Source organism: Cynocephalus volans, chromosome 3, assembly GCF_027409185.1.
Source record: "Cynocephalus volans isolate mCynVol1 chromosome 3, mCynVol1.pri, whole genome shotgun sequence".
In the NCBI taxonomy this organism is placed as follows: Eukaryota; Metazoa; Chordata; class Mammalia; order Dermoptera; family Cynocephalidae; genus Cynocephalus; species Cynocephalus volans.
The window spans coordinates 3,719,404-3,741,377 of NC_084462.1; the positions used below are offsets into that span (position 1 = coordinate 3,719,404).

The window sequence follows — 21,974 nt, forward strand, 5'->3', positions numbered from 1 at the left end:
GTTGGGTGATTAGCTTTGGAGTTGATGGGTCCCAGGGTGATATCTGTAGTTTTCAGTCCTGTGAGCGCATGTTCTCAGATTTGTGAAAAACTATTGGCTCAGAGAACTAAGAGATGAATAACTGTTAGTTCAAAGACCTCAAAGTGAGATTAAGGGTCAAAACTTTAAATTGAGTTTCCAGAAGAAGTTACTGTTCTAAGCAGCTTATGTGAATTAACTCATTTATTTCTCACAATCATTGTAGGAGGCAATCTACCTTCATTAGCCCCATTTCATAGGTGAGGAAGCTGAGGCCTAGAGCATTTGATACAAATCTGCCCAAGACCAGAAGTCTAGTAATGAGGAAAGCCCAGATTTGAACTAGGCTGTCTGATGCCAGCGTCTCAACTCTTAACCATTGTAGCCTACCTCCCCATGACCTTCTCTATTATTGGGCAATGAAGGCCATGGCAAAATAAAGAATATTCATACTGTCTTGTGATTCGATCAGAAAAAATACTGCCGCCCGCCCTCCCTCCAAGAATCAGTCCTTAATCTATCCTTTGGCTATTCTAAGAATCAGCACAAGATTTGGGAACAGTTGCATTTATGCTTATGGGCTCTGGAGCCAGCCTGCCTAGATGTTCCATATCCCAGCTCGGCCCCTCGCTAGTTTGGTGGCAAGTGACTTAACCTCTCTGAGCTTTAATTTCCCCACCTGCACAATGGGAGTAATAATAGTTTTTACCTCATGGCCTCCTTTGCAGATTACATGTATTTGTAAAGTTAAGCATTAGAATGGTGCCTGGCCATAGCGAGTACTATGCAAATGCTTTTTCTTATGATTCACTAAACATGGAATTTTATGAAATCTGAAATAAAGGTATTTTCAGAAATTATGTTCTGTTATTCAATGTGAAGTCCCAATTAAAACTTCCTACATGCACACTATTTACTAAAAATTTTGGTCCCCATTTTAAGTGCATTCACTTGAAGGGATCTTTTGCCTGTACTAATTATAGTATGTTAAGGAGGACCTCCTGGACAGAGTTAAAGCAAAGAGACAGAGAAAGGGGTGGGAGAGGGAGACAGGGAGAGAGGAAGAAAATGAATGTTTGGATGGATGGATGGATGGATGGATGGGTGGGTGGGTGGGTGGGTGGGTAGGTAGATTTAGGAATTGAAGAGAGGAGAATCAAGTAAAATAAACTCTCCTTTAATAAGAAACCATGTGGGTTAGATGGGAGGGCAGCCCTGCAACCCTGGCCTCAGGGGCTCCGTTCTGGCCTCCAGATACCCTTCAGCTTGGTACTTGGCCTCCTGGGGCTTAGAAGTTGATGTCCACGGTGAGGTTGGTGTAGAGGGGCCACTTTTCCTTGGAAAGCAGCCTGTAGCCCAGCGAGTTGATGCCATTATGTTGCCACCTTTGGTGGATCTGAGCCAGAAGGCCAGGCCTGGGGGATGGGGAGGGGCAGCCATGTGAGCCCAGGCCTCAAGGAAGGCCCAGGATTGGCCACTCCACCTCCAACACTGACTCACCTCTGGGAGCTCTGCTGGTGGCCAAGGTCTTTCCCCTCCTCCAGCATGTGGTAGCAGCCAAAGAGCAGGTGGGGCTGCGAAAGGAGCATTCCGCTTAGTTTTACCCTTCCAGGGACATGGAAGGCAAGGAGGCCTTCTCTGTCTCTTCTGGCAGGGTCCCCATGCCATAGCCCAACCTGCCAGTCCATGTTTCCCCATTCCAGGGTAGCCCATGTCCCCCTAATAGGGCAGCCTATTTCCCTCTTAGTCCAGGGTGGCTGTGGCCCCCACATGATGGCAGGACCTGCAGCCCCTTCTGCTAGGATCCTTAGAACAGGGCCCCCCACCTGGCAGCAATGTCGTCATCCTCATCATGCCAGCCCCAGTACGTGCTGGAGAAGCCATTTATCCTCAGGTAGTGAATGGGGCGCAGGGCAAACACCCCTCCAAGGTAGCCTTGGTAGGGCAGCCTAGGGAGGCAGAGTTGGAAGCACAAGGAATTTCAGGCAACAGAGGCCATGGTCCTTTCCTGACTAGGATCTCCAAGGTTCATTTCTGAGTTAGCCCTTCACAACTTACCCCTGTGATAGCTTCTCCCCTGACCCCTGTGATAGTCCTAGTCCCTCCTTTGACCTCTGGGGTGTCCCCTTGTCTAATCCTGGGGTAACCCTTCCCCCGGCCCTTGGGATGGCTTCTTACCTAGCCCTTGATCTATCCTCTCCCCTGAATCTTCTGACAGTTCCACCTTGTGACTCCACTGATGGCCCCTTCTCCCCAGAACTATAGGATAGCCCCTTTCTCACCTCTAGTTAGACCCTCCTTTCATAGGTTCTTCTCCTCTGACCTTTACAATAACCTCTGTCCACTACTTTATTAGGCACAACTACTGACTCCCCCATCAATAACCACCCCACCCCCACTTGACACCCATATCTGAGCAGAAGGTCCTTTATCGTCTGCCAGGGCTTTCCCCAGGTCCTCTCTCCCCTTCACTGCCTCAGCCCCAGTGACTGGGCTCTGGACCTTTGATCCCATCATACAGATAGGCAGGGAGAGATGCAGAGAAAGGCAGGGCCTGGCTCACAGTTCCCCACAGCAGGTCCCCTCCCTCCACCTACTTGTAGTTGAACTTGTCAATCGCTACAGACACATGGGCAGGGAATATGTCACAAGTGTGGAGGTTGCGGTCATCCTCTGGGAGTAGGTTCACATCATGGAAGAAGACACAGTCCCAGTCCTTCTCTTGCATGGCCTCCCAGAACCCCACATTGTGTAGCTTACCCCAGTTGAAGGCAATGTTGTTTACCTGGGGTGGACATAGATGCTCAGTGCTGCCCTCACCATAGGCATTAGTGTTCCCCCACTGGCCAGGCTGGTCCTCTCCGGCCTTTTTGAGTGCCATTCCCCTGCCTTGGATGCCTTCTCTCTCTCACTGTGAATATGAAAACCCAGACTTGTCCAAGAAGATGCAGTTCATAAGTTACTCCCCTGGGAAACCTCTTGTGGATTCCCTACACCCATCCCAGTCAGAGTCAGTAGCTTTAGCCTCTCAGCTTTCCTCCTCTGGCTATTTTCAAGGTCCTTAAGAATCATAACTTTCAAGAGGCCATCTGAAGCAGAGGTTAGGGGTGATGAGGGACCACCTGTGTCTTCATTTATACTCCTCTTAGGCAAGGACTGGGTCTGAGGCCCAGGAACCACCATAGGTTGACTCTTCTCTTCCTCCTTTTCCTCCACTATTATTATCTTCTTCATCATCATCACCATCATCACTATTATTACTATGTTCATCATCAGCATCACCAGAATTATCAGCACCATCACTGTCTTCATCATTTTCAACACCATCAGCATAATCACTTCACCTCCATCATCACCATTACCAACATCATCATAACCACCATCACTTCCATCACCATCATCATCAGCATCATTATTACTATCTGTATCAGTCCAGGTGGAGCTGGGGTCAAAAGCAAAGTCCACTTCTGTTGTTTATTAAAAAATACCCAGAACTGGGTAATTTATGAAGAAAATGAAATTTGTTGCTTAAAGTTTCAGAGACTGGGAAGTCCAAAGTCCAAGGAACCCATCTGGTGAGTTGACTCTACAGCAATGCAGGGTGTTACATGGGAAGAATGGTGGAGCAGAAAGAGAGACTAACCTCCTCACATACTGTCCTTTTAAAGCCCTCAGAACCTCACCTCTTCAAGACCCCCACCTTTCAATTTTCATAATAGGATTTCCCACCCTCAACAGTTACAGTGGGGGTTAAGCTTCTAATACATGAACTTTGGGGGACACAATTTAATCCAAGGCACCACCACAACCACTATCTTAAATATCATCATCGTCATCAACACCATCAACACCATCATGAACAGCAGCAACAGCATCACCGTCATTATCAGAATCATCATCTTTACCATGGCCATCACCACTGTCACCTATTGAGTACCTACGACATGCTAAGCAATGCCTTAACTGCTTTACATTCATTAACTCAATGAATCCTTCCCACAACCCAGTGATGGAGGTGCTATTATCATCCTTATTATGAATGAGAAAACTGGAACAGAGTATAAATCCCCAAGTTCATACGTGGTTATACTAACAGTGTATTGTATTGAATGAATGGATGAATGATTCCACATTCAGAAAATACAGCTAGTAACAGGCAAGGCTGAGATTCAACCAACTATGTAACTGACCCCAAACCCAGTACTTTAATGTACCCCGTATGTTTTATTGCCCAACATGGCCAGCCTTGGTCTCAAAAAGCTCCACTCAGTGGAACTGAGCCTTTGCTTCAGATAGCCATTCAAGCTGATCCCAGACTCAGCAAGTCCAGATCAAACTTGTAGCCCTTGGCTCCAAATTCCTTCAAGTTCTTCTTGAGTCACAAAGTCAGCCCCCCAGATACTCTGACCCAGACACTCTCACCTCAGAGTGCCAGCTTTAGCCCTGACTCTCTAAGGCCATTCTCAGACCCCTCTGCCCTCTTGCGCCAGCCTCTCTCCATTCCTGTCTCACCTGGTTCACCACATAGATGGCATAGTGCAGTTGCTGGCGCTGCAGGAAGGGGTGCAGATGGAAAAGCAGGTGCTGCAGGTGCTCAGCTTGCCCATAGTAGGGCACCACCACCGCCGTGTGGTGCTGTGTCCAACAGTCAGGTGGCTGGTTTTGGCCTCCCAGCTCCACCAGGGGTTCTTCTCCACCACTTTCTCCATCGTCAGGTTCTTTGGGATCATCACCTTCAAGGGACCCTCTGAGAGAGGCAGAAGCCAGAATGGTCAGGGACCTACCACAGCAACCCCATAATTCAGTTGCACTGGGTTGAATAGTGTCCCCTCAAAATTCATGTCCATACAGAACTTCAGAATGTGGTCTTATTGGAAACAGTTTTTGCATATGTAATTAGTTAAAGATTATTGGTCATACTGGATTAGGGTAGGCCCTAAGTCCAATGAGTTGTGTCCTTATAAGAAGGCCATGTGAAGACCCAGAGGAGAAGACTGCAGTGGCAGAGATTAGAGTGATATGCCTAGAAGCCAAGGAATTCCAAGGATTGCCAGCAACCATCAGACACTAGGAAAGAGGCATAAGATGCTTCCTCCCTCAGAGACTCAAGCAGAAACCAACCCTTGCCAACACCTTGATTTCAGAATTCTGGCCTCCAGAACTGTGAGAGAATACACTTCTGTTGTTTTAAGACCCCCAGTTTGTGGTACCTTGTTACAGAAACCTTAGGACACTAATAGTCATATACCAGTACAGAGAACTCTGGGCCATCCATGTGCACTCATGAATGCCCTGCCCTCCTGTTTTTTTCCTCTGCCTCTCAATACCTCTTTTTCTGATTCTTACCTCATTTCCCCCCCTGATTATATACAATCCTTTTGGCCTCTTCCCAGGTCCCATGTTTCTTATTCTTCTATCAGAAAGTTCATCACATCTTGTTGCTTTTCTTCCTAGGACCCGAAGTGTCCTAAACCTGCCTCCCAGATGTCTCCTCCTGGATAGTTGTCAGACGACCCTCCTTCTCAGGATAGTCTCTTATTTTCTCCTCTCATAGAGAACTCCCAGCCATGTCTGTCTACTCCCTTTCTGTGCCAGGTCATATTTTTTTCTAAAGATGGCTACAACAGTATCTCTTATCTAGCATGCCCTTACAGTGTGAGTTTGATACTCCTCCTATAGATAAGTTAGTCTATGTCCCCAACACCTTAAAATTTGCTGGGCTTTGTGGATTGTTTTAATAAATGGAATATGGTGGAAGCAATGCTATGTGGTTGTTGAGGCTAGATCATAAAAAGCCTTGTGGCTTCTGCTATGTTTACGTGAATACTTGCTCTGGAAGCCTTTGGCTGCCGTATAAGCAGTCTATTAATTCTGAGGCCACCATGCTGTGAGGAAGCCCAAACTAGCCCATACAGAGAGACCCTCAGATGACATAAAGAGAGTGAGATGACCAGTCAGCTCCTAGTTGCTTCAGCTGCCTGCTGTTCCAGCTCCAGCCACATCACTGTAATTGCATGAAAAACCTGGACCACAACCATCTAGCTGAGCACTTCCCAAATTTTCTGATCCACACATAAACTTTGAGAGTTAGTGATTGTTTCAAGACACTGCATTTGGGGGTGATGTATTCTGATGTGGCAGTAGATAACCAGAACTCTCTCCCTCACCCCAGCCACCAACTCCATTGCCTTCTACTTCCAGGTTCTCCTCTCCTCAGGGATTCTTGTCAGCTCCCCAGAGCCTAAGGTGTGGTTGGGGATGTAGAAAGCCCACCCCCAAGCTTACTGATATAGGGTGAGATGATGGGACAGTTGGGCAGATCCTCCTCACTGGTGTCCACAGGGTGGATCTGGCTGAGGTTGGAGTGGACCAAAAAGGACAGCTCTTCTGTCCCCTCTGGCTTGTCTTGTCTTAGGAAGTGCAGGAAGGAGGTAAAGTCACTGCGGTGGTGCTTTTGGTAGAGGAATGCTCCCACAAGCAGGAGTTGTACCCCCAGAAATAATAACAGAAACTCCATCTACGGTTCCATTCTGGGAAAGAAAGCAGATGGTCATTCTTCCCATTCTGCAAGCCCCTCATTTTTGCCCACAGCCCCATGTGGCTCAGTCTCAGTCTCCCATGCCCAGCCTTTCCTGATTGGCTTTGCAGGTGCCACAGAGTGGAGACTACAGTGAGAGATCGGCCCAAGGCTGCTCCAATGCCACACCACCTGTGTAAAGAAGGTTACTGCCTTGTGCATGTGTCCAGCCTTATCTTTTCCAACATGGGCCCCTCCAAACCATCTGGTCACACTGAATGCCAGTTGGGCTGCTCCCCTGGGCCAGTAACTCAAAATCTCTAAGCCTCGATGTCCTCGATGTCTGCAAAGTGCTGCTTATTGCTGGATTAGCTTCATTGGGTTGTCGTGTAGGACATGCAATGTGCATAGGTTAGGGTGGGACATGGACTCTGTTATTCCAGGGCTGGGTTGGGTTCTTTCTCATCTCCAGCACACTGTAAGTAAGGAGCTTAACCACTTCTGCTCATAAGGGTGCTCTCCCCCCCCCCCCCACGCCAAGCACCAAGTAGCCCCTGAGGCTTCCACAGCCTCTGTGTCTCCCTCTGCCACAGTCTAATTATCCTAAACCTTGACCGTCCATGTCAGTACTCTCCATTCAGACTAGGAGCTTGCTGAGGGCAGGGTTTGGGATTGATTCATCTTTGGGACCCCAGGATTTCTGAGTGCAGGAAGCCCTGGGAAATGGATGATAAATAAGTGAGTAAATGAATGAATGAATGAAAGAGTGCAGATAGATGCTATTCTTTACCCGAAAAACTCCTGCTCATCCTTCAAGAGGCATCACAAGTGCTCCTTGCCTAGAGAGTCTTCCCCAAGTTTTTCTCCATCTGCACTCTGTCTTGGCTCTCCTGGTTCCTACTATCTTTGTCACAGCTCTGGTCATCAGAACTGGAATGATCTGTGTCCAGGTCTCACTCCTTCACTAGCCTGGGAGCCCACAGGTCAAGCCTCAGGTATGACTCATCTCTGGGTCCCCAGCATAACCTGGCACAAGGGCTGAGCATTCATTCATTCATTCATCTATATTTACTAAGCACCCAATTTGTGCTAGGTATTATTGTAGGAACCAAGGATTCAGCCACAAAGAAAATCAACTGAAATTTCTGCCTCCATGAAACCTACATTCTGGTGGGAAGATGGTCAAGAAAATAAATTATTTCAGTGAGTGATAAAAATCTATACATAAAAAGGGTAATGGAGTAGAGAGAAAAGGAATAGCAGGAGGCTATTTCTGCTAGGTTGGTTGGAAAGGTAACATTTAAACTGAGACCTGGAGCATGAGAATGACATAACCATGGGAAGTATTTCTGGCAGAGGGACCAGCATGTGTAAACACCCTGAGATGAGAAGCAGGAGAATGTCGGAAAGAGTGGTAGGAAAAGAAGTCAAGAGTAGCAACCAGGGCTAGATCATGAAGAGTCTTCTGGTTCAGGGTGGTGGGGAAGTGATATGATCTGACTCATATATTTAACAAGTTGCTCTAGAGTAGTAACTCCTCAACCAGAGGAGATCCCCACCCCCCACCTCCAGGGAGCATCTGACAATGTCTAGAGAAATTTTTAATTCTCATGCCCTGGGGGAGGGGTGCTGCTGGCATCTGGTAGGTAGAAGCCAGGGATGTTGCTGAACATCCTACAGTGCACAAGACAGCTCCCACCCCCACCCCGCCAAAGAATGTCAATAGTGCTAAGGAGGAGAAATTCTGATTTAGAGGCAATGCGATATGTTCTTCACCAGTGGAGAGGAAGAACGTCTCTGTTTCTGTCTCCCACTCAGTCTCCCTCTCTTCTCCCCCTTCCATTTACCCCTCCTCTGTTGTCTTCTCCTTCTTTTTTCTTTTCTTCCTCCTCTTTCCTTCCTCTTCTCCTGCTCCTCCTCTTCCTCTTCCCCTTTATCCTCCCTCCTTTCTCTCTCCCTCCCTCTCCACTCTTCTGTCTCTTCCCAAAGAAACTTCTTGGCTCCCTAAGAAGTATCAGAGAGAGTTCAGAATTATTGCTGTTCCAAAGATTGACTGAGGACAGACTGATCCCAAGGCTTCCCTCTGACTGTAGGGTGAAGAACAAATCCTGGGATACTCTCGTGTGTTTCAAGAACTCCTAGCTGATGCATGATGAAACCTGTTTGAATTTAGGGTTGGAGAAAAGGGTGCTTATGAGTATTTATGATGGAAACTGACAATCTTAGGGGAATCCCAAGGTTTGTACCAGGAGACACATTTGAGTTGGAAGCAAATGGGTCCCATGAAAAGATCAGAACTTTTGTTGCACCATGCTGGTCCCAATTATCATTCTGGAGCCAAAGCTGAAGGATATGAATAGATGAATGGGCTTGTTGAAAGGCACTGAAAAATTATACACAGGTCAGTGTCCTTGTCACTAAATCAGAATATATTTTTAGATGAACTAGAAAATTATCTCACTACAGAGGCAGGCTCAGGGATCAAATCTGAAATGTGGGGCAGGGATTGAAAGTCCTTAAATTTTGGAGTATGGAGAAACCAAGAATCCAATTTCAGTAGCAAATTCCTTGTTGCGGGTCAAGCATTAAGAAAAACTACATACTAGTACTATTTCTCCCAGCTTTTCAGCTAGAAAGTACTGTTTCATAGGATAACATCTAGGCTTTTGAGTAACATTCTTAGATTCAGACACCACTCCTTTAAGCAAAATGAGAAAAAACTAGACCACATTGATAAGGTGGAAATGAACATCACTCACACAGAACAGACCATCAAGTGTCAAGAATATCTCCGGAACTCTAGCTAGATTTGATGCTGTCCTTTGGGGACCCAGACCAATCTTTGAAATATTCTGGAAGAGGACCCAGCAGCAATTTACGGACATGTTTGCTGGGCTTAAAATAGTGGGGCTCATAATAATCCCTATTTCCAATCTGTGAATGCTGCAGGTGTGGACCATGCCTGAGCCATCATGGCATGTTGGCTGGTGTTCAGCCACTCTAAGCAGGAGGTGCCAACAAAGCCTCCATGATGACTCCATTTCCTCTTTCTACAAGCACCAGTGAGCTTGGAGGAGCAACTTGTCTTGGATGGTATGTGTGGCCTCGAAGCATACTTCCCACAGGAGTCAGATGTACCTAGTGGTTTCTGTGAGCCAGTGCAAGTGTGTTGTTTACACGTCATCCACTGTGAGGATGTTCAGACTCACATTTCCAGACTTCCTCCTCCTGGTTCTGGGACAGGAAAGACTGCTGCTATTCAAGGTGTGGTTTGTCTCCTGGAAAGCCCAGTAAAGATGATCGTTCTGACTCCACAGAAAACATGAGAGAGGCATTTTAGAGTCTGAGAGTTTAATTGACTTTAATAAATGATTGTTTTCTTATTCCTAGTTTTGTCATTCTTCTCACAATTATAGGGATTGACTTAAGATACAGTTCTACTGTATTTGTGGCTGTTGATGAAAATTTAATTTTGAACAACGATTTAAAAAAGAATTTGGTGAGTATAATCATGCAATGTGGAAAGATGAACCGAATATGATGAAATTAATTGCATTTTTTAAACTCTGTTTCCCAAAGTTACATAAGATTTCAAGAAAAAAAAGTATCTTAAACTAGCAGCAATTCTTACACGTTACATGGTTCAAATAGTAGAGTGTATGCTTACGTTTTCCAAGTGACATGAGATTGTTTCATGACAAATTCTATTTTCATTTGTGAAAAGAAAGGTCTCTGTGGCTGCCATGGTGTGCTACTGTGATCTGGGAGATCCAGGAGGGTCTTCCCAATGAAACTGAGCTCCCTGGTTTCCCTTAGGAAGTGGCCCTTTCCTCCTCAGCAGGTTCCTAACACGTGTCCCCACCCCAGCACTGTTTTCTGAGTCAAGCTGAGGGAGGCAGTGCTTAGAGGTTGAGAATGCCCGGGGATCTCTCTGACCCAGTCCAGGTTTATCAGTCCCCTCTTTTCTTTTTATTTTGGTGGCTGGCTGGTATGGGATCTGAATCCTTGACTTTGGTGTTATAACACCATGCTTTTACAACTAAGCTAACTGCCAGCCCCCAAAATTATTTTTATAATTTCTTAAATCATATAACAGAGGCTAATGGGAAAATTCATTTATTGGATCAAAAGTATACTTAAGTTTCTTTGTTACAAGGTCTCTTGTCCTGGGGAGTGGGGCTGAGTGACTGCTATTTGCTGAGACTTGCTTGTGGTCTAGAGCAGTGCCGTCCAATAGAAATATAATGCGAGTCATGGATATGATCTTAAATTTTCTACTAGCCACATTAAAAAAGTAAAAACAGGTACAATTAATTTTAATATTACACTTAATCCAGTATATCAAAAATATTACCATTTCAACATGTAATCAACATAAAAAATTATTAGTGAGACATTTTACATTACTTTTCACACAGTCTTCTAACCTGGTATGTATTTTACATTTAAAGCATAGCTCAATTCAGACTAGCCACAGTTCAAGTGCTCAGTAGCTACATATGGATACCAAATTAGACAGTCATGCCTTTAACATCTAAACACATTCCATGCGTGTCTGAAAAATATATGCATTCTCAAATCATTGGGTACAGGGTTTTATTTATGTCCATTAGTTCAAGCTTGTCAGTGGGTTTTCTCAAGTTTTCCATAGCTTTATAGTTTTTTGTCTGTTTGATTAATCACTGAGAGATGTGTTAAAATGCCACAGTGCTTCTGGAACGTGTCAATTTCTTGTCATCCTGTTAACTTTGGCTTTATTTCTTTTAAGGCTACGTTATTAGGTGCATCCAAGTTTGGAATTGTTTTATTATGCTGCTTATTTCTTTTTCATTTGTGGTGACATACTTTGTTACTCAGTGCTTTTTGATCAAAGTCTATTTTGCCTGGTGATTAACGTAGCTAAACTTAAGACTTCTTTGTGTTATTTTCCTAGTATATATTTTTTTCCCACCCTTTGACTTTCACACTTTCTGAGCCTTTATTCATTAGATATGGGTCTCACGTAAATAGCACACATCTTTTTTCATTTTAACTATCCTGGTGATAAAGACAATTTTTGTTAGTTCCTATTCTTTCCACAGTAAATTTTATTAACAAATATATTTCCCAACAATCTCCCCTAGCCTAAACTAACACTAAACTTTTAGAATTTATTGACTAATATATTCCATGAAGGGAGTCCTGACATTAATTAAACAATTACTTGTAGTGGATTGAGTGTCTCTCTCACCAAACTCATTGAAGCTTGAATTGTGTCCCCCATGCTTTATGTACTAAATACTTGGGCCCCACTGGACTGTTAAGAGGGTGGGTCCTTGAATAGGCGATTAGACTGTTAGGACCATGCTGTAGTGAAGGCATTAAAAATGGTGGTCAGCGGTATGGTTCACAGGGCTTTAAAAGAAGAGAACATGAGATGTTAGTCTCTCTCTGCTCCGCCATTTTATGCCATGTGACACCCCTGGGTCACTGCTGCTCCCACCAAAGTCTTCACCAGTTGTGTTCCCTGGACTTTGGACTTCCCAGCCTCTGAAACTATAAGCAATAAATTTTGTTTTCTTTATAAATTACCCAGATCCATGTATTTTGTTATAAGCAACAGAAATAGACTAATATACCCAGTGCTGGCCCATTTCATCTTCAAGGCCACCCTTTGATATCACAGATGAGGACACTGAGGTATAGAATGAAATCACTTGCCCAAAGTCACTAACATGTGAAAAAAGAGCCTGAATTTGAGTCGGGGCCTGTGAGTGTGACTTCGAAATTCTTTCCACTGCCTGGCTGACAGTGTGGGGGAACAAGGGTAGTAGTGATTAGAGAAGGCTTTCCCAAAGAAGTGTCTTTCTGATAGGTCCTGAAGGGTAAATAGACATTCAAGCCCCATGCAGAGAGGGGAAGGGCATTCTAGGCAGAAATATGGAGGCACTAGAGAGCCTTTGGTATGCTTAGGTGGTGATGGTAATAGCAGTTAATATTTTTTTTTTCTTTCTTTCTTTTTTTTTTTTTTTCTTTTTTGTCTTTTTCGTGACCGGCACTCAGCCAGTGAGTGCACCGGCCATTCCTATATAGGATCCGAACCCGGGGCGGGAGCGTCGCTGCGCTCCCAGCGCTGCACTCTCCCGAGTGCACCACGGGCTCGGCCCAGCAGTTAATATTTACTGTGCACTTACTATGGCTCAAGAGCTGTACTAAGCACTCAACAAGTATTATCTCTTCTCATCCACTAACCCAGGGTTTCTCAACCTCAGCACTACTAACATTCAGGGAAAGTTAATTCCTTGTTATGGGGTTGTCCCTGTGTTAGAAATTTGGTATTATTTCTGGCCTCTCTCTACCTACTGATGCCAGTACCCCCCAAACCCAGCTGTAACAACCAAAAAATGTCTCTGCCAAATGTCTCCTGGAAGGGAGGGGCAAAGGACAAAATCACCCCAGCTTGAGAACCACCGCTCTAACTTTATGAGAGCTGTATTATTTTTATCTCTATCTTACAAGTGAGGAAACGAGGCCTAGATAGGTTATGCAACTTGTCCATGATTACACAACTAGGTGATGGTACTTCCAGATTATGAACCAGGAACCATGGCTCCAGAGCCTCTGCCCTTAACTGCCACATCCCATGGCAATAGCTTCCTGTTCCTGACCTTTTGTTCATTGGGGTGCAGATAAAAGGAGACAAGAAAGGAGAAGTAATCTAGGAGCAGCACAGGAAGGGCCTTCAACACCTGCCTGCTCTGTACCAGGCCTTGTGCTCTGCAATGCTGGGAAATTCAACCAAACCCCTACCTCAAAGAGCTCCCAACCTGAAGAGAACTGAAATAGACCCAGATGGCCTCAGCCCAAAGTGACACGGCCTCTGACAAAGTGACGGACCAGGAATTGTGGAAGCCCAGAGGCAGCTAATTAAACCAGTGTAGAGGAAAAGGGGGGTCCAGTAGGCTTCCTGGAGGAAGTACATCTAGGTGGCTAACTGGATAGAATTAGGAATCGGTGTGGTTGGTGAGGGAGGGAGAGTCTTCAGGAAGCAAAGACAGCATGTGCAAACACTTGGCAGAAATAGTTAATTCGCTGGCAAATGTGGGGACCTGCCAGAGGTTCGTTGCTAAGATATGAGGCTGAAAAGTTACCAGAAGCCAGGTCAAAAACAACTTCAGGATGAGGGACTTGACCTCTACCCTTAAGTGATGAGAAGCTAAGGTCACATACCTTTTCCAGAAGTCCCTAGACACCAACCTACAGCCATTTTCCCCAGAATATTAAGTTAATGTGTTACAACAAATGAAACATAATGTTTGCAAAGTCTCCATGAGAAACATCCGCCCAAATCATGCCATCTTGTTGGTGAACGTAGCCACTAAGGACCAGAGGGACCTGTCCAGTGAACTTGCTTCAAGCCATTACTGGATCTCAACTTTGCCAATCATTGTTGCCCCAAGGGAAACGACCTAAGAAACAAGAACAGCCTCCCCTTTTTATGGAACTTACTATGTGCCAAGCAATGGTCTGAATATTTTACATATTAACTCATTTAGTCCTCCCAATAGCCACTTTCATTATCCTCATTTAAGAGATGAGGACACTGAGGTACAGGAAAGTAAAGTCACTTACTCAAGGTCACACAACTAAGCAAGTGGAGCAGGGAGTCATCTAGGCAGGCTGGCTTTAATACCCTCTTTTTTTCATTGATGCCCAGTTTGAGGTAAACCTTCTTTTTACTAATTTCCCACTCAAAAGTATGTAAGCAGTGTTGAGATCTGTCTAAATATTTAACTAAGCAAACTTCCAAAGCAGAAGACTAAAACCAACACAGAAATACCTAAATGTTGTGTACTCTAGTTTTGGAGTAGAAAACCAAGGCACAGAAGAATACTGCTTAGGACAGGTTTTCTCAACCCTGCCAGTATTAATTGACATTTGGGGCCAGATGATTCTTTGTTGTGGGAGGCTGTCCTGTGCATAGTGTGTTTAGCAGCATCCCTAGTCTCTATCTACTAAATGGTAGCTGCACCCCTTCCTCTTCTCCCCCTCCGACAACCAAAAATGTCTCCAGACATTGTCAAATGTTTCTTGGGAGACCAAATCATGCCACTCTTCCTCATTTGGGAACCACTGACTTAGACTGCCTTTCGCTTGCCTGAGGTTTTAAAACTCCCACCTCACTGCTTGGTTAAAAAAAACTAAAAATTAGGCATCGCCCAGAAAAAAAGCCATCCCTGATTATGAAGAGTAAATAATGAAAATAATGTTTACTGCTTGGCAGAGTGCACTGTTCTAAACATTTTCCATGTTAACTCATTTACCTTCACAAACACTCTGGGAGGCAGGTACTATTATTATCCCCATTTTATAGATGAGGGACCTAACCTGACATGGTGCACGGCAAATGCAGAGTACAGTGTCTGGCACATGCTAAGTGCTGTTGCTTTCCTCCATGTCCTGGTTTGCAGCACTTGTAACTTCTGGGCTCCTGAAGCCCTCAGCATCCGGTACCTTCACATTAAACTTTATCATCCCTATTTCCTGACCAGGCCCAATACACCTGTGTCCCAGGGGGCAGGGCCTGGCACACTGGAAAAGATTAATAAGTTAATGAGCAGTGATCCCCAGAGTTCAACCCTGCAGACAAACTAAGAAACCCGAGGTGTGTCTCCCACCACTCTTCACTCTCAATCCTCCTCATCAAGGGCCTCACAGGAGTAAAGACAAGATCTCAGAATATACAGAGGAGGCTATTTGGGGGTTGGAAGGAGGTGGGGGGTTTGGACCTGGGGAGCAGGGCTCTCGCGGGAGAGAGAGTGCTCCCTTTGGTTTGGGGGGCCTCTTACGGGTCTCACCTGCCATTCATCCTGACCTCAACCTTCAACTTCATCTGGCAGGGGGTTGTGTCACTGACCAACGCCTGAGCAAAACGGTTCACCGAGTCCAAGTTCCGAGCCCAGCGCACGCGTAGTGATCGTCGAACTGCTCCGTATCAGCTCCGCGCATGCACAGAGACCCCAGCCTGCAAGGCTCTTGTCCCTTGGTCTGGGCACCTACTCACTCCCACGCCTGCAGGTGGCGCGCACAGAAGCCCACTCTGCATCCCCTCGTGACGCGGCCCAATGCTTGGAATCTCTTCAGCGGAGGTGCTCTCTTTCATACCCCCCGATCTTTCTTCGCCACCTCCCCCACGCAACCACAAGCTATTATCATACTCCCATGAAGGCAGAAAACCTGAAAAACATCCACTCCATTTTTGGAATAAAGTTCACAGTGCACAGCTTCTAGCAGCACGCAGAAATCAGACGCCGCACCAATCCGTGCGCAGGCGCAGACGAGAAACAGGAAGGAACGGCGTAGTGCACCCTGGGAGCTGTGGGCGGGGCGCTCGACGTTGCCGCGAGGATCGCCGGGAGTTTTAGGCACAGCTTGTCCAAGAGCAATAAGCGCTTCGAGACGAGCCACCGCACAGGCACCTGGGAGTCGTAGGCGGGACAAACTCCTGGAAGTCGTAGTCTTTTAAGTGGCTTCCGCGTTCCGTTGGAGCCCGGACCTTCCAGCGTCGTTTCTGCTCAGGTGAGCGGCACTTCCCGCGGCAGAACAGTCCCGGCCCTCTGCCGGACTACCGTGTAGGAGTTGAGGGTCTCCGTATTTTTCTACCATGCGTCCTGGAAAGCGTCCCTAGAAAGAGGGCTGTCTTCTCCGTGATCCCCCAACGCCTCTCCCCGGGCGGGAGTGCCCTAGGCAGCGGTTGTACTTGCTGACCTGCTTTGGACTCTGCGGCCCGGTCTGACTCCTTCTCGCTCTCTCCCTTCAACTGGTTGTGGTGCGAGCGCACCCTCCTCTCTCCTCGTTACAACCCAGACTAGTCAGGGCTGGCGGGTGGGGGTGGGGGAGGGGGCCCGCTCAGACGGCTGTGGGAGCCCAAGGGTGGCGCCAGACTCAGCCAGGGTACAGGAAACAGTTCCCAGAGCGAAGAACCTCAAATCTGCCATGTCCAAACAAAATTCCAGATCCTCTGCTCCAAACCCGCCACTCTCACAGTCTTTCCACCTTCTTCCCTTATCTCCCACCTCCTCCTCACTAAACGGTCCGACTTCTAACAATTGCTCAAGCCAAAACCTTGGAGATGTCCCAAGTCTTCTGTTTCTCTCATCTGCTTCCCTCCCCCAGACAAATCTTGGGAGTCCCATCTGCTCTTTCTCCAGAAGAGATCCAGAATCTGATCACTTCTCTCCACCTCTACGACCTCCACTGGTGAGAACCACATTGCTTAGCAGGTTCATTGTAGAAGCCTCTTCACTGGTCTGCCTGTTTCTGCCCTTGCTACCCCCCACCCTCTACTCACACGCAGGCTGAGGGATCCTGTTAAAATACGAATCAGATCCTGCCACTGCACAGTTTAAAATCATCCAGTGGTTTCCATTTCATTCAGAATTCAGTCTCCTCACCCTGCCAATACCTCCTAACCCTGCCATCCTCCAAGCTCTGTCCTTCTCTGGTCTTCAGCCACAACATACTTTCCAACCAACTGAACACAGCCAGGCCCTACACTTTAGGTCTTTCGTATTTGCTGTTACCTCTATTTGGAACATTCTTACCCACTCTGATCTAATGCCTGGCTCCTCGTCCTGCCGGCCTTAGCTCGAAGGCCTTCTCTGACCACCCCAGACTGAGGAATCCCCTCCCCAGCCCCTCACAGTCACACTAGTAACGATAATTCCCTCATATTACTCCTCATGTTTAGAAAGCATCTTGGTTATGTATTTGCTTATCCATGGCTTGTCTCCTCCACTAGAACATTAGTGCCCTGAGAGCTGCAACCTTTCTTGCTCCTATTTTGCTCACTTCCCCTGAGCATAGAGCATATTGGGAACAGAGGAGGCACTCATTGGATATTTGTTGAATGAATAAGTGAAAGTTTGAGCTGAGACTTGAGGGTAAGAGCCAGATCTTCACAGTGTTCAGCAGAGTGTCCCAGGCAATGGAATCAGCCAAAAGTAGTGCAGCGGTTGAAAAACCCACAGTGAAGGGGAGCAGAAGACCTCAAATGTTCATGGGCTCTGTGTGGAGAGCCAAAGCAGGGCTTCTATCAGGGGTGGGACTGGGTCTGACGAGGACCTCAGAAAGTGGACCCCAGTACTGTGTGACTGTAGATTTAGAGGGTGAGAAAGATGAGTCCTGTCCTGAAGAGAAGCTGAGTGGAAGGTGCTGCTGCTTTGGGAGAGAGGGAACAGCTCCCTTACTAAGACTAAGTTTCTGCCTTGGGGAGTAGGGATTGGCCAGTTTGGGCACTGAGAAGATGTGAGAGAAGTCCCAGCAGGGATCTTCAGTGGGCCATTTGGAAGACCAGGCTGGTGGACATTGTCATTTTGAGTCACCCACATGGAGAAGGGGAAAAGGGGTGTTGGGCAGGACCTGAGGACCAAGACAAAAAGGATTGAACAGAAGGAGAAGAACAAGAAGCAGTCAGAGGGAAGATTGAGTCAAAAGGTGGGGGGAAAAAGATTTCAAGGGGCATTGCTCAGCTATGACTGATATACCTGATGGTCACTGCACGTGGGTCCTGAGGGCTGTTGGCTGGGCTCAGTGACAGGTAAGAGTACTCCGGACAGAGGGAACAGCCAGTGCAAACACCTGAAGGCGGGAGTTTGAGAGTAGAGGCCTGTGTGGCTGAAGGAGAGTGGAAGAGGTGAGGTCAGAGAAAAAAGGCGCGGGACTGCGTAGGGCCTCACAGGCCATTAATGTTTACTAAAATGAGACAAGACCCATGGGGGGATGTTGAGAAGATACTAGGCAGGATACAGCTGGCTGTTAAGAGTGTGTGTAGAGGAGGGAAGGTGGAGGCAGGGAGACTAGTGAGCAGCCTCCTGTAATAATAGTCCAGGAGAGAGAGCGCCGAATCCTAACCACTAGACGACCAGGGAACTTCCAGGAGAGAGATAGATCAAATTGGGGTGGCAGCTGTGGATAGGGTGACAAGTGTTTGGCTTCTGGATCTGTTTTGAAGCTATAGGCAAACAGGATTTGCTATGTTCTGTTTGGGCGTTTGGGGTTTGAAGGTCTGAGAATGCTGCCAGGGCACCTTGGAGAAAAGGTGAGAGGCCGATTGCAATTTGGAGCCACCTACAGAGAGAGTAACAAGAGTGGTCAGAGAAAGGGCAGTTCAGGGTTTTGAACACCAAAGCTTCTGGCCAGTGCAACTGGAAGGATGGAGCTGCCCTTTACTGCAGGAGAAACAAGTTTGGTTAGAGGAATGAGGAATTTGGGTTTTGAGATACCCTTCAGACCTCTGAGTAGCACTGGTCCCTACCTTCATTGAAGTTACAGACAGTAAATATACAGTCATGTAGCATAATTCCACATATTGTGGTAAGTTCCAGAAACAGTGTGACCTCCTCTGAATGGCAAGGAGGCTACAGGAGTAGTCCAGGCTGGTGATGACTGTGGCTTGGGGAAGAGGAAGCTGAGCCTGGTGAGTTTTTATGGGTTCACCAGGCATGTAGGACCAAGGAGGTTGTGGCTGGAGGGTTGGAGTCTTGGCTGGGTGAGGAGAGATGATGAGGCAGGAAAGGGGAGAACAGAAAGGAGTTGAGGATGGGCTGACCCACGTCTTGAGACCACAGAAGCTTTTGGGGGATTCTGATACTAGAGCAGTGTTGAGTCCAATCCTGAAGGCCCACACACTCCCACCCCCAAAACAAGCGCAACCACAGTTGGTCTCCTTACAAGTGTGATCTGTATCTCCTTGGAGGAGGTGCTCACCCTGCCTTCCAGAGAATGCAATCAGGACCCATTCCTAGAGACAGTTTTTCATTCCCCAAAGTGAAATCCAGCAGGTCTTTCCAGTTTATACACCTTCTCCTGAACAGAACTGCAGTACCCTGTCCTCCCTCTGCACTTAGAGTCACAGAGCCCTCTGAAGCTCTCTAAACAGCCATGGATGCCCAAGTCAATGATATCCACCTTGTCACTGATCAAGGCTGTAACAGTTGTGGACTTCTTGGAGCCTATGCAACTGATCCTTAACATGCACCCCCATCCCCCTGAACAGGATACAAACTAATTCTGGGTATAACCTGCTTGTCTCTCCCTCTTTCCCCCTGAAACTAACTTCTCAGGCTCCTTGATGCACAATGAGTGCAACCCAAGAAGCCTTCCCAGAGGCAGTGGCCTCCTTATGCTAGAATTCACGTATAATCCGACTAGTCCCCAGCTCTGGAAGAGCTACTACACCTGTGCACACCTGTACCTGTCTATTCCGGGCAGGGACGCTATCCAGGCTGCCTCCCCATATCCGGAATCCATGTGTAACCTGCCTCCCCTCTCTCCCAGTCCAGGAGAAGCCAACCCATCCCACAATGCCTGCCTCACTGTGCTCTTCCTGCCATGTGGCGTGCGCTGCCTGAGTTCAGGATGCATTCTGTGTGGCGCCTTCTGCGCCACCTTTGAGGCTGAAGTGCTGCACACAGTGCTCGCTGGCCGCCTGTGCCACCTGGCACCGTGGTGGCCGTAGGTGCCTCAGGAGGCAAGGACTTCACCATGCTGGTGCACGTGCTGTGCGAGTTCATGCCCCACCTGGGCATCTCGCTGCTCCTTGTGGCCATAGACGAGGGCATCAGCAGCTACCAGGATGTGGCTCTGCCAGCCATGTGGCGCCAGGCAGTGCATTGGGAGTTGCTGCTCACCATTGCGGCTCCTTGTAGACCTCTTTGGGGGCTGGACAATGGATGCTGTGCCCACAGCATGACCGACTCCTCCCACAGCTGCTCCTGCTGCACCTTCTGTGGTGTGCTGTGAAGCCAGGCACTGGAGGACTGGGCCCATGCATGGGCAAGGGGGCAGGACACCCTGGGCATGACCTAAATGGAGGATCCCAGTTAGGAGCCGGAGATATGCTCATGCTCCAGTTTGGGCCAGAGCTCACTAAAAGTTCAGGGAGATAGTATGTACCCATCCCTGGGATGGAGTAGGGCAGGCTTTGCAAACTTCTGAGTCTCTGCCATCATCTCAGTATAAACACACCGGCAAATAAAGGGGTAAAAAGGCTACCATCTAGGGACTGGGCTGGGGTTCTCTGCATTTTAAAGAAATGACATTCTTTGTGTCTCCCTTCACAAAGTGAGGGGTGTGACGGACTGTCTCCCACCAGAAACCATCTATGGTCAGAAACACAACTGCATCTCTTAACTCCTTTTCTCCATTGGCTTCTCATCTCTGATAACTCTCTTATTCTCTCCCAATCATTACTTCAACAAATAATTATTGGCCACTTACTATGTACCAGATACAAGCTATGTAGCCTAGAGCAAATTGCCTAACCTTGGTTTCCTCTTTGTAAAATGAGGATATTAATAATATGTAGGTCCTAGAGTTGCTGAGAATTAGATCAGTTAACATAAAGCACTTGGTCTAGAGTCTGAAAAACAGTAAACATTATATAAATGATGATGCACAAGGTCCTGCCGAGCCTGAGGCCCTGAGGCAGCTGTGCCAACCTGACACCCTCAGTGGGAACTGGCCAGGCGAGACCCTACCCCTGAGAAGCCTGCCCTTCCAGACCTGAGGCCCTGAGGGAGCAACAGGCAGCCCAGCATCAGCAACACTCCCTGCCACTGCTGCAGACACTAGGGCCGAATGAGTGGACTGTGACGGCCTCTGCCACAGCAGCTACTGCTATAAGGTCAGCTTGCTGCCAAAACAGCAGCCACTGCTACCTCATAGGTTTCCTGGTGACTACACATTGGCATAGACAGAAGGAGTGACACCAGTGGAGCCCAGAGAAAGAGGAAAGAAAAAAAGGGAAAACCCATTCAGCGTCACCCATTCAAATCGAGGAGTACTAATTTTCCCCAGTGCACCCAGTAGGGTCAGGGTGAGCTAGCCATGGTGCCAACAGTCCTGCCCAAGAGCACCCAATATAACCTGAGTGACAAAACTGTAGGGCGCTATGCCCCCAAATTTGAGAGCTTGCCCGTCTCCTGACAATCCAATATAGTGTCACCAGCCTCAGCAAAGAAATAATAAGTGTCCTAGGGAATAGATCACAGAGGCACTCTCATGCAACTCCAACACGAAGTTTGGACAAAATACTTTTACAGAGACTACACTATGGCGTCTACCTGGATCTAATACTAAAACACCCCATTCAACCATTATTATAAAACACACCTGCAAGAAGAGTCAGTTAGACAACATAATGAAATGAGGAAAAGTATACAGGACCTGAAAGAGGAAATGTGCAAAGAAATCAATGCCCTGAAAAAGAATGTAGCAGAGCTTGTGGAGCTGAAGGATTCATTCAACAAAATAAAAAACGCAATAGAAAGCTTAAACAGCAGGCTAAAACAAAGCAGAAAGGAGAATTTCTGATCTTGAAGATGGCCTGTTCGAAATAACACAGGCAGACAAAAAAGAAAAAGCAAAAAGAATTTTAAAAGTTGAAGAAAATCTAAGA

The 21,974-nt window shown here is 47.1% G+C and overlaps 1 protein-coding gene across 1 annotated transcript; it reads right to left on the reverse strand.

Moving 5' to 3' along the window:
• Positions 1-1,179: 1,179 nt before the first annotated feature.
• On the reverse strand, positions 1,180-15,779 carry LOC134374112 (beta-1,4-galactosyltransferase 3-like). Its single transcript, XM_063092315.1, has 4 exons — positions 15,373-15,779; positions 4,531-4,765; positions 1,519-1,592; positions 1,180-1,433 (listed from the first exon to the last, which is right to left on the reverse strand). The coding sequence occupies exons 1-4, from the start codon at positions 15,405-15,407 to the stop codon at positions 1,307-1,309; spliced, it is 471 nt and encodes a 156-aa protein (XP_062948385.1). The 5' UTR covers positions 15,408-15,779; the 3' UTR covers positions 1,180-1,306.
• Positions 15,780-21,974: the final 6,195 nt, after the last annotated feature.

Coding starts and splice junctions, on each gene's coding strand:
- LOC134374112 (XM_063092315.1), bottom strand. CDS start 15,407: ATGAAGTTGAAGGTTGAGGTCAGGATGAATGGCAG. Junction 4,766..15,372: donor GAGGTCAGGATGAATGGCAG/GTGAGACCCGTA, acceptor TGCCTCTCTCAG/AGGGTCCCTTGAAGGTGATG. Junction 1,434..1,518: donor CACCAGCAGAGCTCCCAGAG/GTGAGTCAGTGT, acceptor CCCATCCCCCAG/GCCTGGCCTTCTGGCTCAGA.